Source organism: Ursus americanus, chromosome 18 (assembly GCF_024610735.1).
Source record: "Ursus americanus isolate L20-20 chromosome 18, mUrsAme1.1.p, whole genome shotgun sequence".
Taxonomy (NCBI): domain Eukaryota; kingdom Metazoa; phylum Chordata; class Mammalia; order Carnivora; family Ursidae; genus Ursus; species Ursus americanus.
In genome coordinates this window covers 1,739,210-1,761,859 of record NC_142144.1, presented here as the reverse complement: position 1 = coordinate 1,761,859, position 22,650 = coordinate 1,739,210, and the positions used below count along the sequence as shown (strand labels likewise).

Here is a 22,650-nt window from a genome sequence, read left to right as displayed (position 1 = left end):
GCCACGCTTTGCAGACACGTGGCACGGGGAGCGCACACACCCACCAGTAAACATCAAGCGTCAGCATCTTCCACAGCCCGCACAAAGGAGTTACGAAGAGCGTGGGCGCCCGGCAGGTGGAGAAGAACCCACCCCGCTCCCGCGGTCTCTCCTCGCACAGGCTGCAGGCCCTGCGCCCGGGCCCTCCGAAAACGTGTGGTGTCTCGTCCACTCGGTGCCCCCACGGCTTCCCTTGGCCCAGCAGGCATCACGCGGCTGAGGCCCTCTCAGCATCGTCTACACCTGGAGGCCAGCTCCGCCCGGACCACACCAGTGTTCGCGCTGTCTTAGCTCTCGTGGCATCGCCTGGAACACGGCGACCGAGCCAAGGGGAGACAGCACTTTGCAGTATCTGGAACATTCTCGAGAGCCCCAGGATTCAGGTCACAAATCCCCGTTGGCTTTGGTCTGCTGTCCTGAGTGCGTGGCCATCGAGGGCAGAGTGACAACTTGCAGGGGTAGGAACCTGCGGCGTGCCTGCTACGACGGCCGCGCCTGAGAATCTGCGCGTACAGTTTATCCAGACCGCCGTCTTTACTTCTCACATTACTTTCCAAACCAGGCGAGTGATTAGGTTGTATCTTCTCCAGGTATCCCCAGGGTATTCGTCATAGAGGCGGCAGGAGTCCGGCCGGCGGCGAGCAGACTCCCCAGCACCAGCAGCGTGGCCGCCCGGGGACGGGAGAGGGGACGGAACCGTTTGGCCACGGCCCCCCTCGGACAGAAACCTCCACCGCCAGCCGCCCCCTGAACCGCAGGCCTAGTCTGCAGGAGCACCCCCCAGGCACGTTTCCCGCCCGCCGTGCTGTGCCCGAGACCGGTGTGAGGCTCCCATGAAGACGGACCACGGGGAGGCCGCTCCGCTGAGCCAGCCCCGGGTCTGCACAGAAAGCCACGCACACGCACACGGGACGCGCCACAAGGCCCTCCTGCAGGCGAGTCGGGGCCTGCTCGCCGGTTTCACTGCAGGTTCTACTCGGTCACTCGGGGTGCAGCGCCCCGGGGCCCACGGCACAGGTCCGCAAGCGGAGAGAAACCTCACAGGAGCCAGAGCCCGGGCAGATCCATGGCTCCCCGGGAGACAGCACCAAACGCCACGCTGCCACCTGACCTGAAACCACCAAGTGACGCGGGAACGGTGTCTGGAGGAGGGCTGGCCGTCCAGCGGTGTTAAGGGTACAAGATTTCTTCAGCCACTCTGGCGGTCGGAGAACAGGCTCTACTCTGTACGGATGCACTTTCCTTCCTGAAGAATCTCTGCACCGTGGAAGGAAAGGCACGCTCAGTGAGCCCGAGGCCCCCGTGAGGCAGTCCACGCACGCCCACCGGACATGCCGGCCCCAGGATGTTGCCGTCAGTCAGTTCCGTGGAGCCTGAGAAACACAGAGCCCCGTGGCCGAGCCACAGCTCTTGCTGGGAGCAGGGCCACCCTGCAGAGCACCAAGAAAAACAAAGACACAGGGGCGCCTGGGTGGCTCAGTTGTTGGGCGTCTGCCTTCGGCTCAGTTCATGATCCCAGCGTCCTGGGATGGAGCCCTGCATCGGGCTCCCTGCTTGGTGAGGAGCCTGCTTCTTCCTCTCCAACTCCCCACTGCTTGTGTTCCCTTTCTCACTGTCTCTCACTGTCAAATACATAAATAAAATCTTTTAAAAAAAAGAAAAAAGAAAAACAAAGACACAAAACCTAGTAAGAGCCCGGAGCCGATCCCTGGCACTCTATCCTGTACGGCGGGGGAACGGTGGAGAATGTCTCAATGCGAGCCTCAGACGACGGGCGAGTCACGACCTTCAAAAATGACTTACTATTTCTGTCCAGAAGTTTCAAGTCTGAATCTAAAGAACTGTAAGAAAACCCAGATCTATGGAAAGAAACATTTTCTTAAAACACCTGTGCTCTGCTGGGGTCGGGGGGCGGGGGGAGCTGGGCTGAGGCTCCCTGGTAGCGAGGAGGCCCCCCTGCAGCGAGGCCCCCCCAGCCTGCATCTGCCCACACAGCCGACAGCGGAGCACACCAAGGGGGGGCGCAGGTAAGTGGGGGCTGCTTCAGCAGAGAAGTTCCAGAAAGCATCTGAGAGCTGCTTTAAGCAATGAATAATGAGCAGAGTTGGAAAAAAAGGGAAGCTATAACCTATTTTCTCATTTTGCAACATGAGTAACATTTTTTTTTTTTTAAAGATTTATTTATTGGAGCGCCTGGGTGGCTCAGTCGTTAGGCGTCTGCCTTCGGCTCAGGGCGTGATCCCGGTGTTTTGGGATCGAGCCCCGCATCAGGCTCCTCCGCTGGGAGCCTGCTTCTTCCTCTCCCACTCCCCCTGCTTGTGTTCCCTCTCTCGCTGGCTGTCTCTATGTCTGTCGAATAAATAAAATCTTAAAAAAAAAAAAGATTTATTTATTATTTTAGAGCAAGAGCAGGAGAGAGCATGTGAGTACGGGGAGGGCGAGGGCGAGGGCGAGACTCTCCAGCAGACTTCCCGCTGAGCGCAGAGCCCAATGCAGGGCTCCATCCCAGGACCCTGAGATCACGACCTGAGCCGAAATCAGGAGCCGGACGTTCAACTGACCAAGCCACCCAGGCGCCCTCCAAGTAATGTTTAAAAAGGAAACGGCGGGGGCGCCTGGGTGGCACAGTCGTTAAGCGTCTGCCTTCGGCTCAGGGCGTGATCCTAGCGTTATGGGATCGAGCCCCACATCAGGCTTCTCCGCTGGGAGCCTGCTTCTTCCTCTCCCACTCCCCCTGCTTGTGTTCCCTCTCTTGCTGGCTGTCTCTATCTCTGTCGAATAAATAAATAAAATCTTAAAAAAAAAAAAAAAAAAAAAAAAGAGGAAACGGCGGTAGAGGCTGACGGCTGGCACCCCGGTTCTGCCACGGGAGGCGTGGGGGCGTCGCCTGGCCGCGACCGCGGAGCCCCCCTCAGCTCGAGTGAGAACGGGCACTCTGCCCGCAGACTGTGCGCACAACAGCCAACGTGCCCGGCGGAGCAGCGAGCGCGCTTTGTCAAGAGTGCAGACAGGTTCTTCTCTGGCGGTACAGTGATACTAAGACAGACGATAGGAAAAAGGGAATTTATTTATTAAAGAAAAATCATCTGTGACTTCCTCTACTTAAGTTAGTACTGACGTTAACACTTTGGGTTCAAACATGCCTTCTTCCAAGGAGCAAGCAGCGCCTACGGGTCGGGTCAAGGAGCGTTCCCAGAGCCCAGAGGGCCCTGTGGGGGGAGGGGAGCCCTCCCGGAGCCGCCACCGCGTCTGTAAACACTGTCGGAGGCTGGACGCGGCTGTGCACACCACCATCACACAGGGTTTCAAGCAGATCAAAGCGTGAGAAGGGCCCCCGTGCCCTGACGACCCAGGGCGGCCACGGAGGGCGGGGTCCAGCGAGGCCCCTCCAGCCCCGCCCTCCCCCCCCCAGCCCGCAGCACCCAGGGGTCGCCACGCTCTTCTGCAACTGGCTGGGGTAGGAAGAGGACCTCGGCGGGAGCAGCACAGCGGAGCGGCCGCATGGCCTACGTGCGGTTCAGGGTCTGGAAGATCCTGGAGATCTGCAGCATGACCGGCCCCGTCTCCGGGTCGTTCATCCACTGGGTGCTGTTCAGCGGGTTTTCCAGCATGTCCTCAAACGCTGCGGGGAAAAGAGAGCGCTGCCGGCTGAGACACGGCTCCTCCGCACCGTCAAGAACCTGGCAGTCACCGTCCTAACAGGGCGAGCCCTGCGCTGCGGGGGCCACGCACAAATCCCTCAACGACCGCCCGCAGTGTCACTATCACACTCGTGCAGCCGCAGTCAGAAGACCGCGTCCCCAGCGCGAGCGGGCGGCCGTGGCCTGGGCACTTGCTGGCACACAGATTCTGGAAAGCGATTTGGCAGCGGCTATCTTAAATCTTAAAAATAGTCACAGCCTATGAGTCAGAATTCCCGCTTCCAATCCCACCCTGGCAGAATCACCAGATGCAGAAAAGACAGAAAGACATGGCTGCAAACTTAACGATATCTGACTGGGAAAATCAGAACGTTCAGTCTTAAGAAAATGATTTTAAAAAACATAACTGAGGGGCTCCCCGATGGCTCAGTCGGTGGAACAGGCGACTCATGACCTCGGGGTCGTAAGCCCGAGCCCCATGTTTGCTGTGGAGACGGCTTAAAAGTAAAATCTTAATAAGTCAGTGAGCAAACAAATAAAAAATGCAAATGTAACCGAGCGATTCCACAACATAAAACAAATCGTCTGAACAGTTCTACAAAACCATTTCCCCCAGAAACAGCGGTGTGAGTTCCCGGGCCGCAGGGCTGGGGCGGCTGGAAGTGCCCGGCGGCCAGCACGGAGCCAGCACGGAGCCGCCCCACGCGCACGGGCCTCGGGGAGCTGCTTCCTCCAGGACTTGGCAGCTCTTCGGGGTCACGTGGGACCGCGGCTTAGCAGGAAAGGGGGATGTCATCGCGTTTAGGACTGACAGCCCTCCCAGCCCTTAATGCAATCCCTGGGGGCCCTCCTGACTGAAACCTCTGAAAACCAGTAAGAATAGCAGGCAGAGAAGCCGGAAGAAGAGCAGGGCGCCCAGGAGAACGAGAGGTAACATGGGCGGCGCGGGGGTCCAGGGAGGGAAGGAGCCCGCGTCCGCGCCCTCCCAGTGCTCAGGCAGCAGTCCCGGGAGGAAAGGGCTGAACAAAACCGCGAACCGGGCAGTCTGCGAGGGACCACACGGAAGGGTGTCTGTGCGAGGAAGGACGGTCTTCCACAGGACTTACACTTGGGAATTTCAGGAAGACAATGATTCAGAACCAAAAGGCAAAGTCTGCACGTGTGACATGCGAAGAGCTCCTGGCCAAGCTTGAAGGCTGAGGCCACGACCCAAGCAGGCAGCAGATGCTCGAGGCCCCACGGGGACGCGAGGCCAGTGGCCAGCACACGCAGTGCAGGGGATGAGCGCAGCAGGCCCGAGTGGAGCGGGCAGGGGGCGCGCCAGCCGCTGCCACGGGGGCCCCGCTGCCGCGTGCCGGTCCTGCTGCCCTTGGGAAGGCGAGCTGCACCAGGAGCAGAAGTCCAACGAGGGCGTCACAGCGGCCGGCCCCAGGCCACAGGGAAGAGCGGTCTGCGCGACTACGAACAGGGAACAGCCTGAGGCCTCTGTGCTGAATCAAAGGCCTGCACCCGCTAAACTCCTGTCTCACACAGCACGGCCAGGGTGCCTACGGGCACCCCCAGCTTAAGTGTCAGACTCTTGGTTTCAGCTCAGGTCGCGATCTCAGGGTCATGAGATCAAGCCCCGTGTAGGGCTCCGTGCTCAGCAGGGAGTCCACACAGGTTTCTCTCCCCCACTACCCCGCCTCCTGCGCGCACACTCCATGTGTCTCTCTCTCTAAAATGGCTAAATCTTTAAAAAAATAATAATAAAACGGCAAGGCCAGGAGAACATACACCACAGGCTACGCACACAGAGCACACCGGGACAGCACACAGGCCTGCAGACACTTCCGAAGGAAACCCACCGGGGGGGATGGGACCAAAGAAGCCCTCCGCCGGCTTCTGCACGCTCTCCTGCTCGTCCCAGATGAACCACGGCGAGCGCTTTATCTCAAGTGAAAACGGTTACCTCACTCTCGATAAAAAGGTGTGCGCGCGAGCCAGAGCCCCTTGAGGCGTGGGGGCCTCGTGGCCACAGGACACCCCCAGGGGCAGGCGGAGCGCCTGGGCACGAGAGCCACAGGCCGCAGCCCCGCCAGCCGCCAGCCGGGCGGCCCCTGCTCTGCCCGGTTCCAGAAATGTGAGCAAACGCGACACCACAGGGCCGTCCCAGAAGATGGGGAAAGACATTCAGTAAAACTCCACGTCTGTCATGATGGACTCCCCGGGTCTAACCAAGTGTCTTGGAGAAGAGACAAAATGAAGCCGGCAGCCGAGGGCACTCCCTGGGGACAAGCGTTAAAAGAAGGCGACCCAAGGCGGCCCGTTCCTTCCTCCCGTCGGGCCCACAGGCAGCAGGGGAGCCAGGGTTCCGAGCGAGGGGCCCGGGCGCCCCGCACAGAGCAGGAAAATACACGCACACACGCGCCACCGAAGCCCGAACCTGGGACCAGGAGCCAGGCTCCCTGCCCGCACGGCACACGCTTGGGGAGGCTGCGGGCTTAGATGAGGAAAGCAGAACTGACAAAACTCCTAGGAACAAAGGAGAACGTCTTCCTCGCCTCGAGCTCAGAGGGCTTGCTCAGATGAAACACACACACTTTCAACTACGTTAAAATACATCACAGTGGGTCACAAAAACGCCAGAAATGGGAAAACGATATTCGAGATACAAATAAACTGATAAAGGATCAGTGTCCGGCACATGTGACGAACTTTGTGACTAAGAAAAATGATCCAAAGAAAACGAGGCCAAAAGACGGGCCTTTCAGAGCTAAGGTCCTAGCATGGCTGAAGCTTCTGGAAGGGGCTGGGCCTCACAGCTGCGGGAAAGGGCCAAGCTCACAGACACCTGTGCCCGCCTGGGCGCCAGCTGCCCTCACCAGGTGTCCTGGGAGCCACGGGGGCTGTGCACACGGCTGCGGGCCCGGCGCACCCCTGTGGCCCCACCCAGGCCCAGGGACGGCGGAGCACCCAAAGCAGCGCAGCACACGAGGGAAAGCGCGAGTCCCGCCAGACGGCAGAGCAGGGACACGCCCCGTGGCACAGTCACACTCTGTGACACAGTCATGCTGGGACGCAGAAGCCCGCCCAGCACCCACCCTGCCACCAAGGACAGGGGCTCTGGTGACAGACACAGGCGGCACCACCCCCCAGGAGCCCGGGCGACGATGAAGGCTCGCTCCCAGGGCTGGAGGGACAGCGATGCAGCAGGGGAGGTGCCCAGAGGACCCACAGGACCTGGAACACGCCAGGCTGTTTTAATACCATCTTTGTTTTTTCTTTTAAAGATTTTATTCACTTAGCTGACAGAACACAGGCAGGCGGAGCGGCAGGCAGGGGCAGAGGGAGAAGCAGACTCCCGGATGAGCACGGAGTCTGATGTGGGGCTCGATCCCAGGACCGTGGGATCCTGACCTGAGCTGAAGGCAGACGCTTCACCGACGGAGCCCCCCAGGCGCCCCTTTAATATCGTCTTAGCCACACTGCTAGATGTGCGGTTATTAGTCTTACTGTTATTCTTAAAGTTACAAAAATCACACACACTCCTGTACATATGTTGTGTTTCACAGACTAAACGGGGGCCAAAGAAGTCCCTCACAACAGGAAGAGCAAAGGCAAACACCTTCTGCGCACACGGTCCTGGCCTGCTGGGTGCCGCCCACGCTCGCCCGGACCTGGACCAGCCACTCTAACCGGTTCCAGAGCACGTCCGGAGCCATCACGCAGGAGGCCACCACAGCACGAGCAGAGCCTGACTCAGGCAGGAGTCACGGACAGGGGCGGACACCTCGCCATCCCTCAGTGACATCTGTGGGGTGCGGCAGGGCCTGCCCCTGGGGAAGCCCACGTACCTAGTAACGTTTTCGGGTTGGTCAGGCCCAGCTGCACCACCGGGTTATCCAGGATGGCCTGGAAGAGAGGGCTGTCGGGGTCGATGCCCTTGTCTAGCTCCTCAGGGGACGGCTTCCGGTCTCCCAGCAGCCACTCGCACTGCAAATGCAAGAGCCACACCCGTGAGTCCCTCCTGACCCCCTACCAGCACCAGCTGACCCCAGGCTGCTGCCGGGGGCGGGGGGGGGGGGGGGCACACCCAGGGGGCTCTGACATCAGGAAGGAAAAGCGACGCCGGTCTAGCCGATCCCCGCACCGAGGTTCAGGCAAACGGCTGAGACTTGTCGGTGCTTGGTCACTAAACAGGGGTGAGGCAGGACCCACCCAGAGCATTGGGAGGAAAATGAAGAAATGCACAGCACCCCGGGCTGCGTGCCCAGGAAGTCCCGTGGGCCCGGTGCCGGTGAGCCCGGGGCCAGCTGATGCGCAGCCGTGGCGCCCGTGTCCCCGAAGCACAGTGCCCCCCAGCCCGTCACCATGCCCTCCCTGGGCAGCTGTCTGTCAGGATCCATGTCAGGGCCGGTTCAACAAGCTTAAACAAATAACACACTCGCCCACAGAACACGTACTTTTTTAGAAGGACAAAGAGCCTGCAAAACATTTCATACCATCGGACTATCTACTGTCTTGTTTCACTTGGAAAGCCAACGGCAGAGCGCCTGAGGAGGGAGCCACACATACAGACGGGGAGGGGAGGGGAGGGGAGAGGAGGGGGGGAGGGGAGGGTGGCTGGCGCACGGACACGTGGCCTGGTACTCACGGCGGCGTTCTGCTGGTTGTTGTTCACTCGGAGGGCGTCTATCACTTCCTTCTCGTCGAAGCCCATCTCCATCAGGGAAATGACGGCCTGAAGGAGAACGCACAGACCACTCAGGGCCGCGCCTCAGGAGCCGGGCGTGTCCCGCGCACTTGGGCCACGTTTCACGCGCCACCCTCGCGGGGGGCTGACGAGATCGGCCCGCCACGTTCTAGTGCACAACTGCGCCTCCCTACGGCTTCACGGAACCGCTCCGTGTCTTCTGAGCAACAGACGGACCGCAGCCAGGCCGAGTCCGCGTAGCTGCAGATCGCGCTCGGAAGCTTGCTTCCCAACGTGCCACGGGCAGGCCCCACCAACGGCAGACCCCTTTAGGTTGGTCTCCACGTTTGGACAAAACGGTCTCCCCAACCACACGTGAGCTCGTTGCGGACGGCCTTGTTACCCAGAATCAAAGGTATTAGGGAGAGGCGTGTGAGCACACTCGATTTAAGTGAAAACCAAACTGGTCACACTGATATTAATTTGTGAAGAAAAAGGGTGGGGTGGTTTTCTTCAGAATTTATCCTTAAAAAACGACTCTATAAAATTAATTTTAAACATCTCACCATTTAATAAGATTTAAGCTGTAAGTATGAACATTTGGTGATTCTTGGAGGGAACAATGACCCAACGTTCAGTGTTTTGGGGGTGGGGGAAATGTACATTTTCAGGACAAAAATCACATAGGACTTTCAGGACAAAAATCACATAGGACAGTATGTCCTCACTTTACTCTTGACTTCTTTAAAAATCTTTTTTATGGGGCACCTGGGTGGCGCAGTCGTTAGGCATCTGCCTTCGGCTCAGGGCGTGGTCCTGGAGTCCTGGGATCGAGCCCCACATCAGGCTCTTCTGCTATGAGCCTGCTTCTCCCTCTCCCACTCCCCCTGCTTGTGTTCCCTCTCTCACTGGCTGTCTCTGTCAAATAAATAAATAAAATCTTAAAAAAAAAAATCTTTTTTATTATTATTTATTTGAGAGACAGAGCACACATGAGCAGAGGGAGAAGCAGACTCCCTGCTGGCAGGGAGCCCCACTCAGGACTCGCTCCCAGAACCCTGGGATCACAACCCGAGCCAAAGGCAGACACCCAACCAACTGAGCCACCCAGGAGTCCCTATTTTGACTTTTACACAATTTTTAAGAGCTTATTTTGAAAAAAAAAAAGGGGGGGGAGTGTAAGCTTTTATCAAGTTAATTCTTTAAAGATCAAATCGCACTCTTGAATGAGGCCCCTGTCTCCTTCTGTCTGACCCTCCCACCTTAACTGCTCTGCTTCTGCCAGGCACCCGGGTGTCGGCGCGGGGCAGGAACCCGCAGAGCCCCGCCCACTCTCCGGCCACGGAGTGCCACACCTCTGCGGGCGGGGCTCAGCCTGAGCTGGACTGTCGGGTGTCCCGAAGAGCCCCCGACAGGAAGGAAGTCGGCTGCGGGTGGAGGCCAGGACGGGGGCTCACGGGGCGGCCTCTCCTACGACGAGCCACGTTGTGTGCTTTCCTGAACCAGCTCGTACCCCCAGGCGTGGGGGCTCCAGCCACGCGTGCCGGGAGAAGGACCCATGTGCCACAGTCTGACACCCAAGTCACAAAAAATCGCCCGGAACCTCCCACTAATCCAAGGATAGGGTGGCCTCCCCGTGACTGTCAGTAGAAACGAGCTTCTCCCCTCACTCCCACCTCAGCGTGGGGAAGCGATGCCCTAGGACTACTGCACGGTGGCCGCAAGGACGCACCCCCTCCTTCCTGCCAGGGGTCCATGCACTCACTCCTGCCCCGCCCACTGCACTTCGCTGTCCCCCCACCGCTGGCGCTGCCGTGCGGGGGGGAGGGGCACAACAGCAAAAAGCCTGTTTTGGTCTCAGGTACGAGCCCTGCTCTTGGATCCTGGCTTCCTGGGACCACGTGAATACTCATGTCCCTACGGACTCTTCTCTCGAATGGTGTAAGACCCAAGGGTGGGAGAGTGTGACAGCCTTTTATAGCAGTATTCACAGAACCTCTACCACAAAGAGGCCACGGGAGGGCCCGGCACAGGTGCCCATCTCAGGAGAAGAGCGCATCGAGACAGCTGAAGTGGCACCCATATGACAGGGCTGAGCCGTGGCGGCCCTGACCAGGGTGACACGGGAGCACCCTCAGGGGAAGCCTGGAGCCCCATGGCAGAGCACAAAGTGCCCTCCAAGAGTGGGCTGCCCGTCCCACAGGGCTCAACCCAGCACATAGATCGGCCTCTAGAAACACAGGCTCCAGGGGCGCCTGGGTGGCACAGCGGTCAAGCGTCTGCCTTCGGCTCAGGGCGTGATCCTAGCGTTGTGGGATCGAGCCCCACATCAGGCTCCTCTGCTATGAGCCTGCTTCTTCCTCGCCCACTCCCCCTGCTTGTGTTCCCTCTCTCTCTGGCTGTCTCTATCTCTGTCGAATGAATAAATAAAATCTTTAAAAAAAAATAAAAAATAAAATAAAAAAAAAAAAGAAACACAGGCTCCAGCTCAGCAGAAACTTCCAGATGCACAGCTGAGCTCACCAGAGAACAAACAGCAGCAGCAAACTCGCCTGGCGCAGGGGCCAGGAGCCGTCAGCAGGGCCTGCGGGCTGGGGTCTAGTGGCCACACCCAGATGGGACTCGGGCCTTGGGTCCTTACGAGGTGAGGAGTTGTAGCTTCAGACCAGGACCCTGCAAAGGGTCTGCACCCCCAGAGGGACGAGGAGCTGGAAAAGCAGGGGCCCCTGTGCGGGGAAGCATCAACCCCAGAGCCACGGCCTATACTGCACGGTGGCCCAGGGGCCCTGCCTGGGTGGCTAACATGACATCTGGGCCTGGCGGCAGGTGCCACTCAGCCCAAGGAAACAGCCTCAGAATCACCCACGGTGGGCATCCCACAGCCCAGCCACGTGGGATTCCCACAAAACAAGCCCACAGGTGAGCTGTGGTAAGCCACTCTGATAATACTGCGCCCAGGGCAGAATCAGGAGAACGTGTGGACTCTGAGACCGAACACCTGGAGCTCACGGATCTATAACCTGAAAGAAAACCGCAGGCTGAAAGCAGAGAAAACATCGCAGAGGAAACCAAGGGCCTAGTAAAAGAACGGAACAGTGGAGAACAGAGCGCCGAGAAGCCTCAAGCACAGGATGAGGGCAAAGGAGCAGCCATAAACCCCAGACCAGTGTCGGCGCCCGGACACGGCCAGAGCCGCCCGGCCCCAGGGCCCCAGGGCCCCAGATCCTGCCTACGCCACGGTCACCACACGGCCAGAGCCTGATGGCCAGAGCCTGACCGAGCCCACAGTGCGCCAACAGTGGCAACACGGATGGGATCCTGTTGTGAGCTTTCAGATGACACACGTGTCAGCCAACTATTCGGAGGAAAAACACCCACACCTGGATTCATGTGAAGACAACCTAAAGCTGAATTTAGGCCTGTCTATAAGCCCCTCACCCAGCTTTACTCTCTCCAGGGCCAGGCCCGGCTCTAGCTCCCTCACCCGGCTACCCCCAGGCCCCGGAACATACCCGAGCGTCAGCCCGGAACTCCCTTTTCCTCCGGATCTTCTTGAAGATCTCCGTGAGCTCATCTCTGGGCTCCTCGTCTCCCGTGCTAGTCCCAGCAGCCTCAGTGGCAGCCTCAGGGGCGGCCTCGGCCTGCGCCCCTCCTGGAGAGGCCTGACCCGGAAGAGGGGTGTCAACGGTCGGGTCTTCCGCATGCTCGATTAACCACTCCATGGCCTGAGGTACCGACATGCTGAAAGGTAACAGGAGACTCTTTCCAGCACTCCCGGGCCGGTCAGAGGGCCTCCAGCCTCCCTGACATCCCCAGGCAAAGCCTCTCTGGTGGCCCTCGTCGTGAGAATATCAGTACAGACGGGTGTGAAACTCTGGGCCCTGCCCCAAACACCCCCAAAGCCCCAGCCAGAGCACAGAAACCCAAGTTGTAAGACTGGGGACCAAACTCATGGGGTACACATGAGAATCTAGGTCCAAGACAAAAAGGAACATAGCCCACAGACCGTCCTCTGGCAACAAGTCGGTTGCTTCGAATCCAAGCATAGACACAGAAGCGAGTGGCTGCGGCCAGGCAAGCCCCGGAGGCTGCCAGAGGGCACACCGCACGCACCTCCAGCCGCCACGTCCCCAACCTGCGCGGGCTCCGATGTGGTGCTTGCACAGTGGCCCTGGGAGGACCCGCAGGGCCACTGTCTGAAGACACGTTGAGGTGCCCCACCAAGTCACTTCCGGAACGTGTGTTTAACGCCTCTCTTTAAAAACCTACATCTACTATAACGACTCAATCTAAGATTTTGAGACGGAGGACGTCACCCCAGGGGAGCCCCACAGCGTCAGCAGCAAGGGGAGGAGGTGGCCCGGACATACTGGTTCAGCCGAAGGGCCTTGGCGGCCCTACTCTCCGGGAAGCCCATCTCCGTGAGCTGCCGCAGGGCGGCCTCGTCCACTCTCCCATCCTCCTCCTCGTCGAGCATCGCTGCGGGCAAGAGACGGGGCCACCTGTGAGGGCCAGGCAGTGCGAGGGCTGCCTCCCACCCTGGAGCCCGAGGGCCCCCCCGCACGCCAAACCCCCTAAGTCTCAGCAGACTGACAGGAACCCTCAGCCGGCAGGCTGGACAGGAGCCCGAGGCAACAGAAAGCCCAAACACGGTGCGTTCTGTTTTCCCAGTAGTGACGCAGGGGTCATGAGCAGTGTGGATGGGGACCGTGCGGGCTGACACAGCCCCTGAGACGGCACGCGGCGGTCTGAACGCAGGACCCGGCCAACCTGGGGCGCGCATACCATTCGCCTTCTTGAACAGTTCTACCGCATCCGGGTTCAGCGCTAACAGCTTCTGCGCGACCTCGATGAGGGACACCAGGATCTTCCGGAGTTCCGTCTGGAACTGCAGAGAAAGAAAACCGGGCTCTGACTTCTCCAGGTGCCCAAGAGCCCTGCCTGGATGTGTGACCACACTCCTGGGCCCTGCAACTCCGCATGTACGCGTCCAAACCCTGCCGCTCCTGGGGGGAGGAGAGCCTCGCTGGCACAACGGGCTGTGCGAATGGCTTCTCGGCCGGTGACACCGAGAAGCACCTGGAGACACTGCTCAGCCCTTTGGCCAATGTAGAAAGCACCAGCCCGCGATGTAAGAGATCAGCCTGACTGGATGGGCTTCCCAGACCCGGGCCTCGGATTCTCACCTGGCCAGAGGCCGGCCGGCACAGTGGTGTTGGCTGCAGCCAACTGGCCCCTACCGAGGAGGAAGGCTGCTGGGAATGCGATTGGAAGCCCCGACGGATGGGTCCCTGGTCCCACGGGTGAGATAGGGGTTGCTGCCCCTCCTTCCCACAACAGGCCTCAGACAGCACGTGAGAGACACTGCATGGGCCAATCCCGCACGCAGCCTGGGGACGTGTGTCAGAGCCCGATGCTGTCTGCTGCTACGACGAGCAGGGCTCGTGGCAGCACTCTCGGATTAGGTGGCCACGCTGTCCCAGCCCTGCAGAGTGGGCATACCCCCAGCTCACGGCCGGCCCACAGGACACTGGACACGCTCTGCTTTTTTAGCTTAGAATGTTCCAACCCAAAATAACTAAGAGTCCAGACTTCTAGCTACAAGTTTTTGCCAAACTTAGAGCAAAACTCTAATATTCGCCCAGTAGGATCGGTCTTCTCAATCCTGCCTTCCGATGTCTTTTAAAACTTTTTGTTTTGAGATAATTTTAGGTCTACAGAGAAGTTGCAAAAATGTACGCAGAGCTCCGTCCGCCCTTTCCCCCTGTATCCCAAAGTACCATCAAGAGGCTATGCGGCCCCCACACAGGCATGATGAGCCCGCAGCACGGCCCACAGCGAGCACTCACGTCTCTGATGTTGGTCTGGACCTCGGCCCGGTCCATGTTGTGGGAGGGCAAGTTGGCCGTTGCTCGGAAGATAGCATCTCTATCTGGGGCTTTCTGGTCTTGTTTTTTCTACACAGAAAAGTAATCAGAAAGTCAGAAATGAATGAGAGCAGTGAAAGACAAGACGATGTAAGCTGAACACACAGAACTCGAACAGGGGATCGCTCTCTGTTGGCAGCAGAGGGTCCCTGCGGGATCGGTGCTCATTCAGGACACAACTCCTGCCTGTCATGAGCAGGGCAACAGGGCAGGAGAGAAGCCAGACACGGTCCCTTGTGGCCACAGAGAGACCATCACACGTGAGCTGCGGCTATGCCGGGGCCAAGAATGCGCACTCACCCCTCCTGCTTCTGGAACCCCTGCGGCAACAGCACATCTGTATTAGACAGTAAAGACTCCCAAGACAAAGAGAATGAAAGAGATGGAGACCATTCTTCCAAAACAGAAAACAGAGAGGGGTCAGCAGAGCACACAGAGCAGAAGCCTGACCCAAAACATGGCCTGGCCAACTCCAGGCCAACAGCAGAGCCCAAAGGAAGCGCACTGGGCTGGGAGTGAGCAGCTGGGGCCAAGAACAGTGCTCCTCTACCCCCTTGCTCAGCCAGCAACCACCGGAGGGGGCAGACTTGGGGAGCCCCCAAGCCAGGGAGCCTGGGCTCAGCAGCAGGAAAAGGAGGTACCACGTTAATCCTTGACAATAAGATCCAGCATCACCCCCACTAGCAGCTTCGAGGACCCTGAGCAGGAGACGCACCACTGTGGGGAGGGGGGGCACGGGGCTGGGTCTGCCCCACAGGGAAGCCCAGCGGCAGGCACCAAGCAGAGACAGCAGCTGGTGAGCTCCCCCCCCACCCGCCCCAGTGCCTCTTACTGAGAAGGCAGCCAAGGAGGGCCAGGGGCGTGCGGAAAGCCCCCAACACAAAAGACAGAGACCAAAATGAGAAGTAGAAAAGTAAAAACCACCCACGCAAACCATGAACTCTCAGAGCTCTTGAGAGCCCCCTAGTCGCGCAGAGACCCCGGAGCGAGTGCGGGAAGAGCGGTGGAGCATGCACAGAAGACAGGTCGGAGCTGACCAGCGCCAGCCACGCAGACACCCTGGAAACGGGGACCAACACTGTCACCGCGCACGCAAGCGCGTGGCGCTCACCAACAGCCACTCGGTGCTGGAGCGCAGGCTTCAAGAGGACCCTCCCCTTCTAGATGCTAGAGGAAGCCGGGCTCCACCAGACCAAGGGAACAAGTCAACAGCAAGATACTGGATTCCGCAGGCAGAATTCGAAGATGGCCCTAAGACCCCACTCCTGGCAATCACACCTGCACGATCCCAGAGCCCGGGAGCAGGATGGCTGCACCCTGGGCTGAGGTCACGCTGTGGCACAGCCAACTTGAAGAAAAGGAAATGACCCGCCTGGGGAGGCCTGACCTACTCAGGCAAGCCCTGAAAAAGGACGGGGCTCTTTTTGTCGCTGGCTCTGGAGATGCACGGGACCACGTGGCAAGGAAGAGTGGCGGGCCCCATGCGCTGAAAGTGCCCCGGCTGACAGCGTGAGGAAACAGGACCTCAGCCCTTCAGCCTCAGGCACTGCCAACCACCGGAAGAACCTGAAGCAGAGCCTTCCCCAGAGCCTCCACGGAGGAACGCAGAGCAGCCGCACCCTGGTCTGAACCCAGAGCCTGAGTAGAGGGCCCAGCCGAGCCCACCCAGACGGCCAACCTACAGCCCGCAAGCTGTGTGCGGTTTTAGGCTGGTGTGTCCGATGTACCGTGACAGCTGGCCACAGGAAGGGTCCAGATACACAAGGTTCAGAAGCTCTAACACAGGGATGAGGCAGGAAGGCCGGGCTGCACGACAGGCCTGAGGCCCCTGAGGCAGATGGATTTGGTCGGGAGGAGCCGAGGGATGTCTCCGGGACAGCAGGGACTGGCAGACGGCCTCGTACAGGGGACCCTGCTTTCAGAGGGATTTATCAATGCCAGCAAAGAACTTCAAAAATTAGCAGTAAGCCTACAGAAAACAAATAGACAACGTAATTATTAACTCCAGGAGAAAGGGTAAATGATCTCAGTACCCTTTGCTCCTAACAGAAAACAGCGCGTGCTCACTAACACTGATGGAAACCCTGAGATCTTCAACCAGCGCCAGGATCTAACACTCCAAACATCAAGGAGCCAAAGAATCGAAAACTGATATTCTAAGAAATAACCAATTCTGCGTATGGTTTTGAAATCAGAAAAAGAATTACGGAAGGAATGGTTGACAGAGCTACAAGAGGTCGCCTTTAGGGCGCGTGACACAGGTGGAGAAGGATGCTGACCTTTATTAAGAGACCAGTAACGTTATCTGACTTCAAAATACATATTACTTTCACTTAAAATTAACACTAATTCACAAAAACTAACATTAACGTATTACAACGTTTCACTTCGCAAATACGTGCACAGATAAGAAGACGTGCCAAGTGAGGTCCCCGGTGTGCTGCGAGGCAGCCAGAGCTGCCAGGGCAGTGGGAACCCAGTCATCAGCACTGGTCACCCACAGCCAACACTGTAACCTGAGAACCGCGGTCTGCGCGGGCGGCTCTCAGGGTGGGGCAGGGCAGGCCCAGATCTGTCTCCTGGAGATGGGGTGAGCCGCTGGTCCGTGTGCAAGCCGGCGCTGGCCAGGTGTGGCCACAGATAAGGGCACGCGAAGCCCAAGGCACTCCTCCTGGGCCGCCTGACCCACAGGAGGCCCTCAGATAGCTCGTTCCACAAGCAGGTGCAGGGCCCAGCCCAAGGAGTCTGGCCTCCTTTCTCGGGGTGAGCGCTCTCCCCAGCATTTCAAAACATGAATAAGAAACTCTACCCCCTGAGAAGAAAAGGAAAACTGTGAAATTAGTGTGGCTGCCCCTTTAAAACGGCACCACTTTGCACCTGGGCGCAGGCGTGAGGGGACCCCCGGCCTTTCACCGTGCACACACCCGCACTCCGGGGAGAGGTACTGCGCCACTCACCACCCCTTCCCCGCGCACCTTCTCCCCGTCCTGCAGCTGCAGGCCTCGCCCGACGAGAGGCAGACCCGGCAGCACCTCGGAATTACACCCTCCCAGAGAACGTGCCGGACGCACAGCCCGGGAAGCACGGCATGGAGGCCTCCCTGTGCGCCGGCCCCTGACCAGCATCCAGGAGGGGCTCAGCCACGACAGGAGGCCCCCTGACTGTTGACTGTCGGCCCTGCTGGGTCTGGGAACAACCCGTGCCCAGAACGTGTCTTCCTCATAGGCCGGAGGGCGGGAGACTCTAACAAAGCCTTCCCGTCCCGCCCTTCGAAGCTCACCTTCTCTTCTGCCGAGACGTCAGCCATCGTCGGAGGCGGCGTGGGGGCGCGCTTCTTTACCAACAGCAGCACATCTAGGAGACAAAGACGCCCCTCCGGCTGGTTACCGCGCTCCTCCGTGACATGGCGAAATGGGCGCGAGAGGGCCCAAGGTCAGAGCAGCGGGGGGCCCCCCAGCAGCTGCCCAAGCCGAGAGCCCACGCAAGCCCATGCTGCCCGCCTTCCTGCCCGCGAACAGCTTCTGGGGTGCGGCAGGAACCCCGCCGTGGGTCACACTGGTGGCCGGTGGCCCGGGAGGCATACACAGCACAGCCCAGAAAACCGTGCAAAGAACAGGTGGAAATCTTGCAAAATGTCCTCATTTCAATGGGCTGTTTCCTGAGGTTGGAGAGCTGGCCTCCGCCCTCCGAGCTAAGCACCTGGCGCGTGGTGAGGCCGTGTGCACGAGGTTGGCCCGCTCCCACCCGGCTGTGGACTTGACCTCCGCGCTCGGTGGAGGCCTGTCAACGGTACTTTCAAAAGAGATTGTTTAAGAGAATCCCAAAACTAAAGTCATCCTTTGGACGACAAATGGAAAACCCAAGGTCTCTCCCCAGCGCTCCAGACACTAACGGTAGCAGGTAAATGGACGTGCATGGAGTCAGTGTCTCCCTAGCCCGTCGGACACCACGGCCGTGACTGCACTTTGCAGCCCCTGCGGCAGCTCCGGAGGCCCCAGTCTCGCTGACACAGGATTAAAAATAAAGCGCACATCTGGCTTCTCGGACGGATGCTGTGTGTCCAACTTCGGTTTGTGCTGTTTTTCACAAACAGCCCATAATGCGCACTTTGTTTTAACAAAGGAAGAATAAAACCCTTGTAGCTGACCCAGTTTCCCTGCTCAGCCCCAGCCTGGAACACAGACTTGGACGCCGCGGGCGCCTTTGCCTCTCGCTCCCCCGCCCCCAGCTGCACCGCGCTCCCGCCACTGCCCCGAGGGGCCCCTACCTTGGTCTTGGATGTTCTCTTCCAAGATTGTTTTGGCATCATTCAGCACCCTCTCCGAAGCAGCGTGTATCAGTTTGTGATGGGTCACACTTTTGGGGTCTTCTAAGCTCCCATGGGCACACTGAGGGGAAAAATCATTTATTTCAAGACAAACTAAATCATAACACTAATGATAGTAGGACCTGACACCGCAAGCCACAGCAGGCATTTCCTGGTTACTAGCTAGAAAACTGAGGCACAGATGAGGTCAAAGAATGTCCACAAATGGTGGAAGTCGAACAAAACGTACCTCTGAGCCCCTCAGGCAGCGATCTGTCCACCAACCCACTAAGCGCTCCTGAAACAGGTTCACATGAAACACCCTGCTGGTAAGTAGTGGCACCCTGAATCGCTTCCTTAGTCTGGAAAGATCTGGAGAGTCACTCTAAAATGAAAATAGCAGGTCCACTGTTCCCTGAAAACCTAAAGATCAAAGTATGATCTGTGCACTTTTTCTCTCTTCCAGTTACGCGAAGGGGCTGAGAGACAACAGAGAGAAGCTAGTCCACAGAGCCAGAAACAGGGGCCTGACTGCTTCAACGCCCGCACAAGCCCGAGAGGAGAGCAGCCGGCCTCCGCTCGGCCCTTGGCTCGCCAAGCGGCCACCACACCGACCCTGAAGCCAGCTGCTGGAGCCGCTGACAGGGCCCCTCCTGGGCATTCACAGGAGGCGGACTGGCACTCGGTTACAGCTCACTGGCCAGGGCCCCAGAACCCCAGAACGCAGCAGTGGGGTGGGGGGCACTGATGTCCAGGCCGGAGGGAGTTGCAGTGACACCCAGGACATGAAGGCTTCGGGGGGCTGTCGCACATTCACATAAACTGGCAAGGCTGAAGGGGGCGAAGGTGGAACCCAGCCCATAGGAAGACATACTCCTACCACTCAGGACAGCAGACACCACCCCCTCACTCGTCTTGAATTCGACACTGGCTCTGCTCCCAGAAATACTGGGTGTGCTTCTGCTAATTCTGAAATTTGCAGGCTCGTGGATTTGACAAGTTCAGGATACAGTCTATGAAACACAATTTTCCAAAACAATCCTCATACGGCTCCTGCAACAGCGGTACTCTGCAGCCGACGGCGTGCCAGGAGCACAACACAGGCGTGAGTCATCGCACCGCGCGCCATGACTTCATTCTGGTGCTTTGTTCTCAGCACAAGCAGTCTGAGCAAGCTGAGAGGTGGCAGCAAAACAGCCCCAGAAAAGCCCGTCGCCCGGGCACTGCCCCCTCCCCAGAAGAGCCAAGAGGGGGCTCCTCCTATACCTGATGTCCTGTGTCGCCCGAGACACACCGTCATGTGATCTAAGAAACGTTAACAGCTCACAGTGCCCAGGTTGGACGTCTGCCTTCGGCTCAGGTCATGATTCTGGGGTCATGGGATTGAGCCCCGCATCCGGCTCCCTGCTCAAGGGGAGCCTGCTTCTCCCTCTGCCCCTCCTCCCCGCTTGTGCGCTCTCTCTCTCAAATAAATAAAATCTTAAAAAAAAAAAGAAAGAAAGAAACAGTAACACCCGCACGAACAGGTACCATGTTATGTAGTGACAATTTCACGAAAGATCTCAATCAATATAAAAACCCAAAAAGAGAAAAGCAAGTGTGGCAATCCATCTCTCTAAGAGTTCTGATAATAATACCCCTCAATGAGAAAGCAACACACTCCCAACAGGACCGTGGGGACGGGTGAGACACCCACACTGTCCCCTTCACGGAGGAAGGAAAAAGTCACGCCAGCTTGAGCGCGCACCAGGGGCAAAGTGGGAAGGAAGGACGGAAGCTCAGCACACGCGGAGCCTCACTGCCTGCAGCAACAGGACATTCAGGGAACGGTTTCCAGGGTGACATTCGAGTACACAACTTGAGAATTCTTTTCTAACTAGTGCGTTCTGGCTGGCTCGGGAGGCAGCGCGCCCTGCCTACAGAACAGGACCGGCTCCGAGATGGGAATACTTTCTGACGACTCAGCTCTCGGGGCCCGTGATTTATGTCGCTCCTCCACACCTGGAGAGACTGCAGAGTGGAATAAAATCTCAATTTAAAGTAGGAGAGTGCCAGAAAAATCCCAAACGACACACCTCAATCCCGACTGGAATACTAACTATCAGGTACATAATAATTAGCATCTTATTCAAATTGGCTGCCTAACGAAGCCCAAGTTCATTAGCAAGCATCTGTGGATCCGTCACAGTTCTCATTTCCTATTCCCCGTCATAAAATAACGTTATGATAGCTACGTAAATTAGTGAGTTAAGCTAAATGCCATCCCCATTTACCCCCTGACTTCTCCCTGCCTCACTCAGCAGGTGGCATGCCACGTCCATGCGGTTCTGGACTGACAATCCATTTCACGTATTCCATTAATTCACACATTTGTTTGGGGCCACTGGGAGCCTGGCCCTGGACATGTGAATACAGGCCCAACCCTTGAGGAGCTCCTGTCCTCGGTGGGTTGCGGGGTGGGGGTGGGGGGACAGCAACAGAAGGACGACGACACAGCAACTCAGAGAGGTTTTTGTTCAAATGCACACCGCTAGACGAACACCCGTGTCCGGCTCTAACAGCCTGGATGCTCGGGGAGCCCCCAGCCTGCTGGCTGAGTGCCGTCCTGGGGCTTCCTACATAGCGAAAGCCCCAAAGAAGAAAGGACTGTACACCTGCCCGAGTGGTGAGCCCGGAGCCCCCTCCTCCTCCATGTTTAGTTACTGACATCCAGCATGTTCCAGAAGAGGGCTCACTCGGGAACCAGAGTGCTCTCTGGCCTGCCATGGACAGTTATAGAACAACCCCAAAGAGCCATACTCACAAGGGAGTCAGGTACCTCTGGGGGTAGTTACCACCATATCCTGGAGTTCGCCCGGACGAAAACATGCCATTCACCACGTGGGAACCCGCACTAAAAGGCTAAGCTACATTCTGACAAGAAAACACTCCATCGTGCCAAGGCTAGTTTCCTTCAGCAGCCAGAGTCAAACGGGCGTCTCAGCCTGTCCGCGGTGGGAAGTTCACAGAGAGAAAGCCATCCAGTACTCATTCCAGAAGTTACAACCCAAGGAACTAACCATACAAGGACTATTTCACGTGAATAAACCGTACAAAGTGGCTCTCCCAGCGAGGAGACCCCTCCCCTGGCCCTACCCACGAGTCAGTGTAAAGGCCACCGGGAAGCGGAGGCTCAGGGACCAGTCTGGCCTCGCCCTAGCTGGGTGGCATGAGCGGCCAGAGCCGGGCCTTGGCCCACAGGCCGGCCCTCGGGGAAGGGAAGGCACCTCTCCACGGTGGGTCCCTCCTTCCCCGGGCAATGCTTCCCGGCTCTCGAGAGCCTGACCCCACGGGCAAGCGAGCACAGCTGCTGGGAAACCACGAGGCCCTGGCACGCGCGGCGACTTCGCGTCTCCTGCCTCAGTTTCCCCGCCCGCCCCCTAGCTCCTCGGGCTGCTGCAGGAGTTCAACGACAGGAGCTCGGCCCAGGGCCGGCCCGGGGAGGACGTCTGGAAGGTGTCGGGGAAGCGGGAGGTCGGGAAGCGGGGCGGCAAAGGAAGGAGGCGGGAGGGGGCAGGCCTACGGTCGCGGCCGGCCTTACGTGCTTGAGGCAGCACTCCTTGAGCTTCTCCACCGACGTGTCCTCCGCCGCCTCCTCCAGCCACTCGGCGCCGTCGGACGCGCAGATGTGCAGCCGCAGCACCTTGCCCGCGAAGATCTTCTCCTCCTGCACGAACATCGCGCCGCCGCCGCCCGGCCTGCGCCCGCCGCCCGGGCCGTGAAGGTCACCGGGGCGGGGCCAGGCCGCCCGCGCGCTCGCTGGCTGGCCGCCGCCGCCCCGCCCCGGCTCCCCTCGGCCGACCGCCCGTCACTTGCCGCGGGCCCAGCGGTCGCCTCCCTCCCGCCGCCGGGCCGCCGGGGGCGCGCTGTCTCCGCCGCGACGGAAGTGCGTCACACAGCGCGCGCCCGGAGCATGCCGGGAGATGTGGTTCTCCAGCTGTCTTGGCCCACCCGCCGCCGCGCCGGAAGTGCGTCACAGGGAGCGCCCGGGACATGCCGGGATCTGTAGTTCTCTCGCTGCTC

At 58.8% G+C, this 22,650-nt stretch overlaps 1 protein-coding gene across 1 annotated transcript; it reads right to left on the bottom strand.

Annotated features, from left to right (window-relative positions):
• Positions 1-3,087: 3,087 nt before the first annotated feature.
• On the bottom strand, positions 3,088-22,468 carry UBAC1 (UBA domain containing 1). The gene is made up of 10 exons (XM_045813687.2): positions 22,169-22,468; positions 18,550-18,670; positions 17,563-17,636; positions 14,205-14,312; positions 13,141-13,243; positions 12,726-12,834; positions 11,868-12,096; positions 8,317-8,403; positions 7,517-7,655; positions 3,088-3,661 (listed from the first exon to the last, which is right to left on the bottom strand). The coding sequence occupies exons 1-10, from the start codon at positions 22,304-22,306 to the stop codon at positions 3,546-3,548; spliced, it is 1,224 nt and encodes a 407-aa protein (XP_045669643.1). The 5' UTR covers positions 22,307-22,468; the 3' UTR covers positions 3,088-3,545.
• Positions 22,469-22,650: the final 182 nt, after the last annotated feature.